The sequence below is a fragment of the Gastrolobium bilobum genome, unplaced genomic scaffold (assembly GCF_033153095.1).
Source record: "Gastrolobium bilobum isolate Gb01-03AN ecotype WA unplaced genomic scaffold, APGP_CSIRO_Gbil_v1 utg14995, whole genome shotgun sequence".
NCBI lineage: Eukaryota > Viridiplantae > Streptophyta > Magnoliopsida > Fabales > Fabaceae > Gastrolobium > Gastrolobium bilobum.
In genome coordinates, this window is record NW_026897755.1 from 23,765 (window position 1) to 36,942 (window position 13,178).

At 32.5% G+C, this 13,178-nt stretch overlaps 1 protein-coding gene across 3 annotated transcripts; it reads left to right on the top strand.

The window, feature by feature from the left end:
* The first annotated feature begins 2,479 nt into the window (after positions 1 to 2,479).
* Positions 2,480 to 12,567, top strand: LOC133309946 (amino acid transporter AVT1A-like). Of its 3 annotated transcripts, none has more exons than XM_061510809.1 (12): positions 2,480 to 2,873; positions 3,418 to 3,674; positions 4,205 to 4,419; positions 4,910 to 4,933; positions 5,028 to 5,208; positions 5,296 to 5,515; positions 5,599 to 5,734; positions 5,834 to 5,851; positions 5,951 to 6,098; positions 6,542 to 6,585; positions 7,593 to 7,655; positions 11,999 to 12,567. In XM_061510809.1, exons 1-12 carry the CDS (start codon positions 2,653 to 2,655, stop codon positions 12,089 to 12,091), a joined length of 1,620 nt encoding a protein of 539 aa, XP_061366793.1. In that variant the 5' UTR covers positions 2,480 to 2,652; the 3' UTR covers positions 12,092 to 12,567. The 3 variants fall into 3 exon arrangements, with proteins under 3 accessions (XP_061366793.1, XP_061366794.1, XP_061366792.1); XM_061510808.1 differs by lacking the exon at positions 11,999 to 12,567 and adding an exon at positions 9,040 to 10,181 and having other exon boundaries at positions 2,484 to 2,873; XM_061510810.1 differs by lacking the exons at positions 5,834 to 5,851; positions 11,999 to 12,567 and adding an exon at positions 9,040 to 10,184 and having other exon boundaries at positions 2,482 to 2,873; positions 5,599 to 5,738; positions 5,946 to 6,098.
* The last annotated feature ends 611 nt before the right edge of the window (positions 12,568 to 13,178 follow it).

Below are 13,178 nucleotides of genomic sequence, written 5' to 3' on the forward strand. Positions count from 1 at the left end.
ACTTAATTCCATTAAAGAGTAGATGACAATGATGATCGAACCCAGAACCTATGATCACCTTAGCTCTTCCGAGCCTGATTGATACTTCTTTTTTTTTAAAAAAACTAAAAGTTACTTTTAAACTAAAATTAAAAAAAAAAACTTAAAAAATACAGCTAAAAGATATTTGATGATTGTATAAAGTTGTTCGGATAATTCCAAAGGAGTGAAGATGAAATAATTTGTTATAAAGATAAATTATTAGGATAAAGGATAAAAATTATAAATATAATTTAAAATAAGGATGTTATCAAAAAAAAAAAAATAAGGATAAAAATATAAAACAAGTATAAAAACTCAAAAAAACTCTCATACATTTTTTAAAAAATGCCTTCCATAAGGCTTTAGCTTTTAGTTTTTTCTCTGGGTTATGTTTATCTCAGTTTACATTAGATAAACAACTCTCCTACACATACAAAAAGGGGTTGGGTCCCACCACTTTTTTCTCTCTTCTCTTACCTATAGATCCCACTTGTACTTTTATTTTTACAAAATAAGGTGATTTTTTCTTACAACATAAGAAAAATATATCCATTTTTCTTTATTATAAAAAATCTCTTTTTATAAAAAGAGCTTTTATAAAATTATGTTTAAGGAATCTTTAATTATGCTTTTAAGGAAAAAAAAAGTTAAAAATAAGACATGCTAAATAGGCATATATCATATAAAACAATTATTTTATCTAAAATTTTAAGCTGGTAAGTAATAGAAGTTCAATAATTTTATATCATATCTCTCTAACAAAAAATAATAAAAGATATAGAAAAAAAATTGTATAAAATTTGAAGTGTTAGCATCTTTGAAAAGAATAAAGGATTATCCTAGAAAAAAAAAGGATTATCCTAGATTTGGATCTCCAGCACAGCATTAAGTGTTCCCTTACAAAGAAAAATCACAGCATAATAAATTATTAATTACTTTTCTAATTTAATCTTATCTCCTAATATACTAATTTAATTAAATACAACAGTTTTTTTTTAAGAGTTTTATAAGAGTTATGTTGTAGAAAAAGTGATTGTGTAATAATATTATAGAGATTCGTTTTGCGTGCTGTAATTTTTTTTTATTTCAAAAAATGTGAGTCTCACAAAATATTATGTGTGTAGAAAATTTTATTGTGTCATGTTAAATAATAAATGTAAACTTTTTTTAATATAGAAACTCTACCATCCAAACAAATTTGAACAGTTGACAACTCTTCCCAATGCCGAGACACTTTCTGACAAATACCTATATATTTTATGTTTTATAGATACTACATATCTTTTAACTCTTTGGACACCTTCATTCACCTTCTTAATCTTTCTTTGGCATATTTCAAATATATTTAGGATTATAATTATGTTTTGCAACATAAAATAAATTAAATTCTCACACACACACACACAACCCCCCCCCCCCCCCCCCGGTCATATACATGAGTCCCACCTCTATTCTTTTTCTTTACAATTATTTGTGAGTGGATCTTATAAATTTATTTATCAGACATAAAAAAATAGTTTTTTGATTCTTTTGTCCTTCATTAATTAATTAATAATTATTTTGTCCCTTATCTGAAACTATCTACCAATCTGCCCCTCTTTAATCGATTAACTTGAAGATTTAATCGATTAAATGGTTAAAACTGACAAAAATGATTGACTTGAAGATTTAATCAATTAAATATCACTCTTAATCGATTAAATCTCCCTCTTAATTGATTTAATCGATTAAAACTTATATTTAATCGATTAAATATACCAAATGAGCATGAAAGCATTGATTGATTGCACTTTGTATTTAATAGGAGTTGAATGTTTTTGTATTTAATAAGAGCTGATTGCGTTTTATTAAGAGTTGTCATTTTACAAGTTGGTTACAGATTGTCACCAATTCAAATTTATTTGTAATTTGTAATTCTGAGCCTATTTATGGGCAACATTTCAATGAAATAAGTACCAACTTGTAAAATGGCAACTCCTAATAAAATGCAATCAGCTCCTATTAAATACAAAACACAATCAGCTCCTATTAAATACAAACGCAATCAGCTCCTATTAAATACAAATCGTAATCAACTCTTACTAACTTGCTGATTTGCTTCGTATGCAGTCTGCTTTTGTTTATGGAGGAGATTTGACCTTTATTGGCTGTTGGAAGATTTAATCGATTAACTTGAAGATTTAATCGATTAAATCTTCAAGTCATCTAATTTTGCCAGTTTTGATTATTTAATCGATTAAATCTTCAAATTAATCGATTAAAAATGGACAAATTGATAGATAATTTTGATCAAGGGACAAAATAATTATTAATTAATTAATTAATGATGGATAAATTAGTAAAAAAAGCCTAAAAAAAACTCATCTCCTACAAGTTAAGAAAAACATTTTCCTTACATTTATAGCCACTCAATACCATTTCCTTTTCTTCTCTTTTACCTTCTACAGTTTTCTTCACTCACATATTCACATACATCATAAACAATTTTTTTTTTTTTTTTTGGTGAAAACATCATAAACAATTAAATAACACAGATTTTAACACAACACATTATATATATAATCTGCAGTGCATCTGCTACTGTGAAAAGGGGTCTTGAATCTTTGGTTTCAGATTGTTATAGTTGCAAAAATGGTTGGTAACGACAATAACAACAGCAACAAGGAGAAGGAGAAAGACCTTGAGCTTTTGTTTGAGGAGAACGATGAAGATGTCAATGATGATGAACAACAGGATATTGAAGCTGTGAAGTTTGAGAGTGAGAGTAGCAGTGAAGGTGGCAGTGATGATGACGGAAATGATAGAACACAGCTTCAGTCTTTCACTTCTCAGCAATGGCCTCAAAGTTACAAGTACAATCTTCTTCACCATTTGTTTATCTTTTTGCTTTTTTAAATTTGAAAACTTTAACACTTTCTCTGTTACTTGTGTTTCCTCATACCCTTTTGTGTTTGGCAATTTTTTTTCTTTATTCTTTTGTTGTTCCTTTTAATTTTAAATGGCCCCACCCATTTTAAAGCAAATTCACAGCATAATCCTTTGTCATGATTTTAATATTGAAATGTTGTCCTTTTCTAGATTCAACTTTTACATAAAATTTGTTTTGCTTGATTGTATCTGTATGCCAAATTCTTAGATCAATTTTTTAATTAGTGTTTTTCTATTACATTTTCCCCTGATTGACTAAATATGTTTGAATGAAGATGCCATATCTGATGTCCTGTGCAGGTGAACTGTTTTGTGAGAAGGTGACTGAGATTGTCTTGGATTGCATAATAAGCTTTGCTAGAATTGTGTTATCTGGTTTTTGGGGTGCTTCCCTTTTTTCAGTAACTTGAATGAACTCAGATATTCACTATTCTTTTCTTATTGTTTTTCCTCCCTTTATTGTAACAGAGAGACTACAGATTCTTATACAATTGCTGCAGCTCCAAATTTTGAATCAATTCTTCGAGGACCAAGTTTTCTTTATTCCAGTGTTGGCAATCTTTCAAAGAGTAGCTTAGACATAGATGGAAAGACTCCTTTTCTATCTGGTCAGGAAGGCATTATTAATCAATCAACATGGTGGGAGAAAGCCTCAGTGCAAAGGCATTATACTGGAGAATTGCCCATTGGTTATGGATGCAGCTTCACTCAAACAGTTTTCAACGGTATGCTATTTCATTGCAATATGTTTCCTTATCCTTGAACACTATATTTGATATGTGCATGTGCTCTATAAATATTGCAAATTCAGTTCCTAGCTAAAGCATTCTCCTGTTAGACATGAATATGTGTGTGTGTGTGTCTATATATATAACTTCGGGATGACGGATTTAAAGATCAGGATTACTATAATTTGTAATTCTCTATGTATTCTTATTGCAGAATACTACAAGGGATTGAGTGTGTCTTTGGATTAGCTTATTTTGTGCTCTAAATATTTTATAGTCTAAAGCTTATTGAGAGAGCTTTTGAATGAAAAAGAGACTATTCTTAACAAAATAATCAAAACCAAACATGCCATGGAAGGTTGATATTTTTGTTTGGAAAATTTGTTGACCGATTTATGGAGTTTTATTCTATCTGATTCACCTTGTTCCCTTATGAAAGTATTATTCTGTCTACAAATATCTTACCCTACTTGCTTATTTTTTATTTTAATGTGGCCATTTTATGAGGTGATGTTCTACCGTGGCAGGGATTAATGTGATGGCTGGAGTTGGCCTTTTGTCTACACCTTATACAGTGAAAGAAGCTGGGTGGATGAGCATGGCGGTGTTGCTTCTTTTTGCAGTTATTTGTTGTTATACAGCCAACCTTATGAGACTCTGCTTTGAAACTAGAGAAGGAATCACAAGCTACCCAGATATAGGAGAAGCTGCATTTGGAAAATATGGCCGTATAGTAGTATCAGTGAGTTTATTTATTTATATTTAAATCAAGTGAAAATTGTTGATCAAAGCTTGTTACTTGGGGTTGTCTCTCGTGAGACACTTAAGACCATGTTAAGATTAAGAGAAAATGAGAGACATATGTTGAAATCCGTGTGTCTAATTTATACAACGAAGGCTCTCTATTATATAAACTGAATGTAACAATTACAAGAATCTCAAATATCGTAATTCAAGATATTATTACTTATTAGACTATTTACAATAGTCATAAACTTCCCAACATTTACTATGGTCTTAGCTGGTTTTGGTTCATTTTTATCTTTGATCTTTATAAGTTATGTCTTAAGGCTCTAACAGAATGTACAATAAGATGATTTATCTCTATTTGTTGTATAATCTAAATTCATATCATACAGTAGTGAGAAAGAATATTGAGATCTAATATATATTTACTGATGCTGAAATTAGTGCTTTTACTTATCGGTGTTTACTTATGATATTTGTTGCAGATCATTTTGTACACTGAATTATATGTAAGTGCTGCAACCATTTCTTTTGTTTCCTTTGAAAATGGCTATGTTCTATTGCTCTGCACTATATGTACATGATATCTTTTCATGAATGCAGTCATATTGTGTGGAATTCATCACCTTGGAAGGCGATAACCTCACTAGTTTGTTTCCTGGAACATCTTTAGATTTGGGTGGTTTACAGTTAGACTCCATGCACTTGTTTGGAGTTTTGACTGCACTTATTATTCTCCCTACTGTTTGGTTGAAGGATCTTCGTATAATATCTTTTCTATCAGGTTCTCCAAAGTCTAGAAAAGATTCTTTCTGTTTTCAGTTTTTACAACCTAACATGTCCTTATTGGAACTTTTATTGTGATTTGCAGCTGGAGGGGTTGTTGCAACCCTTTTGATTATTATTTGTTTGTTTAGTGTTGGTGCAACAGACAGTGTTGGATTCCATCACACTGGTCCATTGGTAAATTGGAGTGGCATTCCATTTGCTATTGGTATCTATGGGTTTTGCTATGCAGGACATTCAGTTTTTCCAAATATATATCAGTCTATGGCTGACAAAAAACAATTCACCAAAGCACTAATAACATGGTATGGTACCTAACTTCTCTGTCACTGGCAAAACATATCTGATTTCTTCTTTCTGATTCCTCAACTCATTTCTTTGCATACAGTTTTGTTTTGTGTATTTTGATATATGGAGGCGTTGCAATCATGGGATTTCTCATGTTTGGCGATGGCACTTTGTCTCAGATAACATTGAATATGCCACCTGGTGCATTTGCTTCCAAAGTTGCATTGTGGACAACAGTGAGTTTGAGAATTTTTGAGTATCTTAGTGCTATTTTAATAGTTTCATTCTCGTGAACAATATTTTTACTAATTTTGTGTTTCTTTCTCTTCTTTCAGGTAATTAACCCTTTGACTAAATATCCTTTTTGTCACAAATAGTAGTTTATGAAACTCAAAAAATATTGAGATTGCTTGATCAAATTATTTTAGTTTGACTTTTCCTTAATAGTAAACAAATATGCTTTGTTGATGAACCCACTAGCAAGAAGTCTAGAGGAGTTGCTACCAGAAAGAATTTCGAGTACTTATTGGTGCTTCCTTCTTCTTAGAACAGTACTTGTTGCATCTACAGTTTGTGTTGCTTTTCTTATCCCCTTTTTTGGTAAGTCTTATAGCCTTTGTCTCTATAATACATTAATTTTAATATGACCTCTCAATTACTCAAGGACACTTTAAGAAAATGATATAGCTTTCTGTCCATAGACTTATATTCATATTTTCTTTTTCCTTTTGTACAAGTTAAAGTGGGGATATTATGATAGTATATGTTCATATTGATATGTATTGTATTCTTCAGTTGCCCTTTCTGCTTTTATCTTATTTTATTTTTTTCAATCAAAACCAAACTGATGAAGTTTGTTTTTAGCATTTTTGAAACCAAAATCGTGAGCTTTGTCAAACTGGCCTCAAACTTGTTAGCTTGGCCTGAAACAAATAAAATACATCAAAATATTTTTTTTTGGACAGAATTCTTCGTTAAATATGAAAACTGGTAATGTGTCATATGCACTAAATGACACTAATATTCTTGTGATGTAATTTCAGGGCTTGTGATGGCTTTGATTGGTTCTCTCTTCAGTATACTTGTGGTAAGCAAATACTTCTTGTGTGTGTCTAATTCTCGATTGTAACTGCGGACCATGCACGTGCCTCACACCAAAAGCCAAAATATTAAATACCTTTTTTGTTTTACATGATATGGAGTTTCACTGGTTAGTGAAGGGAAAAGCTTTGTTTTTTATGACATATTGTGATTGTAGTTTATGATATTCAATTTAATATTATTTGATGCTTTGTCAATCTTTGTTTGTGAATATCAACTTTGTAATACTACTTTTTGATCCAAGAGGATTGTGATTAATGTGAGATATGTGGACTAGCGGTGTCTATGAAGAAGATAGTCTAGGTGGTGGCATATCTCTGTGCACATTCAATAGGTAGGAGGAAAAAGGGGTGGTGTGTGTGCACAATGATAGCAAGATATTAGGGTTCGAGAAGAAGTGCATATATAAGGTTTAACCCTTTATTTATAAAGGGATTTACCTTATAATGGATAAAATCCTTAACCTCAAAAAGCTTGTGGGGCTCAAAAACGTAGGTCCAGAACATAATTGTAGACAAAAAATGGAAAAGGGAGATAAAAGATTACTTTGTCTTCTAGTATTGTGCTTTTTTTGAGTTTACATTTTTCGTCTTAGCATTTATGCATGAAACAGTGTCACATCACAAATAGAGTTCCTTGCCTTGTATTCAACTGATCCTAACATTGTGACGGAGCATGCTCTGCTGCACATGTTTATTTCTTGTCCAAATTTATCTGTTTATTCAATTACGGCTGGCAAATGGGCAGGGTTTCTCAAAACTTTGAGGAGGACTAATTGAGCATAGTTGTTTGGAGAAATATACTTATGCATAGTTGTCTTTTGATTCTTTTGCAGTATATAACTTGCATCTATGTTTATAATGTTTGTTAGCATTAACTTGACATGATGTAGATTCAACTACAGTCCTTTGTGCTTTATTGTTATTGTTTCAATTTTTTGTGAGGAATTCCAATGAAACTGCTATCTAATTTGGGGTGTGCAAAATTTTTCAGTCAGTGATAATGCCAAGTTTATGTTTTCTGAAAATTGTGGGGAAAAAGGCTACAAATACCCAGGTAACGGTGCTACTGATCTTGCATTTAATTTTTTATTTTTTCTTTCATAGTACCGTAGATGTAATGAAAATTTTCTGGTAATTTTTTACACTAACCAGAGCATAATTTCAGACTAGATGTTGCTACTGAGTTTTAATATATTCTACTACTGAATTACATACTACAAAAAATGAATAATCAATGTTTCATGTTTGTTGTAACTTGTAACTTCTACATAGCCAAAGACAAATGCATGCATGTTTTTAATGTTTTCATGTCAGATTCTTCACATCTATTGCAAGAGGAAACAAACCTAAAACATCTGTATTTATTTTTTGTAATTGAATTTCAAAGCCATGAGGGCGAGCCTTCCGGCAGCACTAAGGTTCCTTGTGACCTTCCGGTGACGGGTGCGTGTTAGAGAATCAATCTCTTTGCAAAAATGTAAGGAGAAGATTGTGTACTTGTGTACAATAGATCCTCTCCCAACCCTCGCAAGTAGGGGAGCTTGTGGACTGGGGTTTGGCTTTTTGTGTTTTTAACATCAAAGCCTTGTTTTCTCTTTCTCGCACAATCTTAAACTGCTAACTGCATATGCTGTACCAAATGCCAAATATAAGTGAACTTGTAGTATAGAATAATAATGCTTGTTAGAATTATTCAAGTGTGAATAGTAGTAAAGTCCAACATCAGTTAATGTCAGGCGGGTCTAGGGGGAAGTCCGTGGCATGGGACATCACTAGTGGGCTAAGTTACACCAACCGTAGCAAGCGGATCGGACACTATATCTCAACCCAAAATCTTAAGGCTTTGGGTTGAGATATGGTGTCAAACCCTACTTGGTGTATTTGATCCACTTAGCCCATTGATGGTAGTCTCCTGCCACGGGGTTCTCCCTAGACCCGCCTGACAGTGGTATCAGAGTCGGGTTGTGCTCGAGCTAGCCTGGTGAATGGCCAAGAGGCGGATTGAGTACTTGGGCCCTGGGGTACTCGATTGAGGGGGAGCATATCAATGTTGGGATTCACACTTGAGTTGAGGGAGAGATTGTTGAGATATTCAAGTGTGATGAGTCTCACATTGGTTGGTAATGAGTTAAGAGTATATAAGTGGAAGGACACATAAACTCAATGCCTTAAGATTTTGGGTTGAGATGTAGTGTCGGAGCCGATTGCTACGGTTGGTGTAGCTTAGTCCATTGGTGGTGTCCTCCGCCACAGGCTTCTTCTGGACCTGCATGACAGTTAAACATGTGTTGACTCACTTATTGTAGGTTGTCGCTTGTTGGCCAATTGATGGAGATTCCTTTTGGGCTCCCCCGTACCATTCTTATCAATATTATCCCCTAACTAGCTTTCCTATTCCTTCTATTTTGCTCAAGTTTTTTCTTTCCTCACATTTTTAGGTTGCACTGAGCGTCACAATTACTGCACTGGGAATCATTTGTGGGCTCCTTGGATCATATTCCTCTCTGTTGAATATTGCGGATAGTTACAAAGACTAAAGCCATTTGAATTATTGTGGTGATATGACCTTTCTTTCGTGCGAAAAAAAGGTTCAAAATTTCCACCGAAATATGCATGTCTTGTTGGCATTGTGTCCTAAAATAATCAACATATGCTCTCTCACCCTTGTAGTCCGTGATTTGTTGCTTGGGATTTGGTTTAATTAACGAGGCTTTTTAAGCCCAAAACGGGGAGGGAATAGACTTATGGACATTGATATTATGACATTAAGCATAACAATGACATTGGCTGAGTTAAAGCTAAAAATGAGCATGAACTTTCGAAAAATTACCATTCTTTGTTTTGTTATTTATTTTTATTTTTCTAAGAGATTTCTCTATTAGTTAATCAATTGATATACTATAATCCAATCGAGTATCAAGTTTTAACACAATTATATACTAAAGATTTAAACTCGAAATCATTGACTTGGTTGAAACAATTTCGTGCTAATTGATCTGTGGGGTAAGTAGATGGTTATCTTTATTTGGTTTCCCCCTTCTTTTTAAGGATAATATGAATATAATATTGTAAGATGCAACATAGGTCATGTTGTAGACTCAAAAAAACATGGGGCTCACTTCAAAAAAATTTCTCTTGTGAACAAAATGGATCCCATGTTTTTTTGAATCTACAACATGACCTGTGTTGCATTTTACAACAATATACTCATATTTCCTTTTTTTAATGTATGGAAAAGAAAGAATATGGTAGCATTCAAAAGGACCAGTTGTTTGTAGGTATAGTAGTGTTTTTTTTTTCTTTCACATATGAAATATTTAAATTCAATATCACTAATTAAATTGGAACAATAGTGTGCCAATTGATCTGTGTGCTAGATGTTGTCATAATTTGGTTTTAAAAAATAATGACATAAAACAAATCACATTTAGTCGTGATTATTTACAAAAGCTTCCGTTTTTTTATGTATGAAAAGGAAAGAATATGGTAGCATTCAAAACAACTGGTTGTTTATAAGAAGTGCTTTAAGAAGAATCACTTAACGATTTTTTTTTTTTTTTGACCTACAAGATTGCGAATTAATTCAAGATGTATTCTTTTATATATGGAAAGCTATAAAATAGGAATTGAATTGATTTGTTTATGAAATATTTTGTTTATGAAATCCATTTCATGTTAGTTGTTCGTATGTAATTCAAATATGTTAGGATTTGAAAAGACGTTTAGTCTTTATTTGTTACGTTTGATTAATGGATTTGATGTTTGTCATTTTAAATGACATAAGTTATGTCAGTTTAAGAGAGATAGATACAGAAAAACGGAAATCATGGGAGAGAGAAAGTGGGTAGTTTTTTTAATTTAAAATTCAAATTTTCTGTGTCTGTATCTCTCTTAAAATGACATAACTTTTTGTCGTTTAAAATTACAAACACTTTTCCCTTCATTAATATAATTTTTAAATGATTTCAAACACAATTGTAACTGTATAAAACAGTCATAGACTTTTCAAGTGAAGTTCTTCGATCATTCCTAACTGAACCAACCCCTAATATCAATTATGTACGAGTGCCTAATGTACAACCTTACAAATGTTTTTTTTTTAAAATAAATAAATAAATCAAATAAAAGCCTTAATATAATTTTTTGTTATATTAATTTTAACTGAATTCACTTCTAAAAATCGTGAAGTCTCTCTCTCTATTCTATTTCAAAGTACATCTGGCACACCAATTTCGTGCATTTTGGATAATAAAATTCCTCAATTACTAGCTCAAGATTTGAACTAAGGTAATCAAGGAATGAAGCATAGGCAGTCTCCTTAATTTTAAAATGATTTAATGTATGGGTAATGCTATTGTCATGTTACACGACAACAAAATGACTTTCCTATACCAAATGGTGGTAGCTCAGTTGGCGCATGAGAGCTGAGCAGGTGGGGGTGAGGGCATGTGTTTGAATCTCCCCAGTACCACCTTTGGGAGGGGTTTAAAGCTTTAATCCTGGACCTGCCCCGAATCGGACTAATCGCGAAGCGATGAACCGATGAAATATTTCCAAAAAAAACAAAATGACTTTCCTATAGAGACATTGGATAGATGGATTTTAGGGAAATTTTTTCTCTCACCTCATTTTCTCTTCTCTCTCCTAAATTTTTCTCTCTGCAAGAAAGTGATTTTATTTCTTGTAACATGACAATTGTATTACCCTTAATGTATTGTATTTGCTCATCCTCTTTGATCTCAACTATAAAATATAAGTTAATGTGTTTTGACCTCCATGATAATTATAGCCGAGGACTTTGAGGGCATTGTCAAACACTGTTGGGATCATGACTCCCATTGATTGTCAAGTCTCTCTTAAGTTTCAAGAAAATGTATTGAATTGGCATGATAACTCTTTCAAAGCCATCCAGAGACAGAAGAATCGTTTGTAGGAAGGCTGAGAGACATTGACTCATAACTTAGCCTTCATTCGAATGTTAACTTAAGAGTCCTTCCAAAAGGCTCAATAGAGGGATCTTAAAACCATTCTAATTAGAGAAGAATTAGCTTGGTTCCAAAGAGCTCGATGTGAGTATGGAGATAAGAACACCATATACTTTCACTCAACAATTGTTGCCAAATGAAGAAGGAACAAGATTACTACCATTGATGGGCCTCTATTCTAGCCCTATCACTGGCATTCCTTTACAGGGAAACGTTCCTTGTTGGTGTTCCTTGTTTGCGATTTTTAAAGAAAGTCATGAAAACGTAGTAAATTATATTGTTCATGGGATAGATAGAGACAAAATGACAAAAGTTAGATAATGATATAAAAAATTAGAAAGAATGAGTTATACTTCACCATTTTTCAAATTTGCTAACTTTTGTTTTTTTCTTTTTCAATGTGGACAAAAAGATTCTCCAAAAAGGTGCCTACTATGGCAATCATGATGTCAAAGTAGAAAAAGTGGAGAATCACATAAAAGAGGAGAAAACTGTTGCAAAGTGAGAGAGAGACAGAGACAATAACAACCGAAGGAAGCTCAGATGCATCATCAAAGAAGAAAAAGAAAAATCTTGATCGAACGGTGAAAAACCAATGGATCCAATTGCTGAAGACCCATTCATTTTTCCTTCACTATAAAAGGAAATGAGGAAGAGTCCAGAACAGAGTCTTTTCACGCCCTCTCCTTCCTCGTGCACCATTGTCTTCTCCAACTTTCCCTGCTTCATTTTTTTCACTTTCAATCAACTTCTGCAGCAGTAGTATAGGATTTCAGTGTTCTTGTGTTTTCAACGTCTTTTCATTATTTTATGTAAATCTTCCTCATCTTGATTTCCAACAATCTGTAATGGAAATTCTGGTGGCTGGAACATTTTCTTTCTTTTTAGCCATTTCTGTTGACATAAGCTAATTTTCTTTTAGGAATAGATAAGTAGTAGCAGTTAAAGATGACTGTAATTGCAACTCTATTATTGATTTCAATGGAATTCAGATGTTTTGTTCATCTTTTGTTACATTTTAATGGAAATTAAGATTGTTTGAGAAATTAATTTTCAGAAGCGAATGATTTTGAACTGCGGAACATCAGTTGGGAGGTGAAAGTGCAGAAGAACTTTCATTGGTTGCCTTAGGAATAAGGAACATCCCAAGTTCCTACATAGCTTCGATACAAACCAATTTGGGAACGAAATTGCAAGGGAACACGTGATTTCAAATACCATTTAGCCCAAGTGCTTGAGGAATGTATGGCAATGAAAAGTAACCAGAACAATTTTGTTGAATAAGGTGTTGAGCCAAGGTTACAGCCGATCAGTAATGAACTAGTAAATCCATTCCTTTTTGAAAAGAAGAAAACTTAAAAAAAATATTTTCATTTCTAAAATATTTAGTTTATTGCACAATACAATTTCCAATGATATTTGATTTCTATTATTTGTTGTTCAAGGTTACAGCCGATCAATAATGAACTAGTAAATCCATTCCTGTTTTAGTTTATGATGCTCCTTACTTTTACATTCTATCTGTTATTATTCTATTGACATTTTGAAAAGAAGAAAACTTAAAAAAAATATTTTCATTTCTAAAATATTTA

What these genes read in the sequence shown, in the direction of transcription:
- LOC133309946 (XM_061510808.1), top strand. Translation starts at nt 2,653, where the DNA reads ATGGTTGGTAACGACAATAACAACAGCAACAAGGAGAAGGAGAAAGAC. An exon ending in CACTCAAACAGTTTTCAACG is followed by an intron (nt 3,675 to 4,204) that starts GTATGCTATTTC and finishes CTACCGTGGCAG; the next exon opens with GGATTAATGTGATGGCTGGA. An exon ending in CTCTCTTCAGTATACTTGTG is followed by an intron (nt 6,586 to 7,592) that starts GTAAGCAAATAC and finishes AAAATTTTTCAG; the next exon opens with TCAGTGATAATGCCAAGTTT.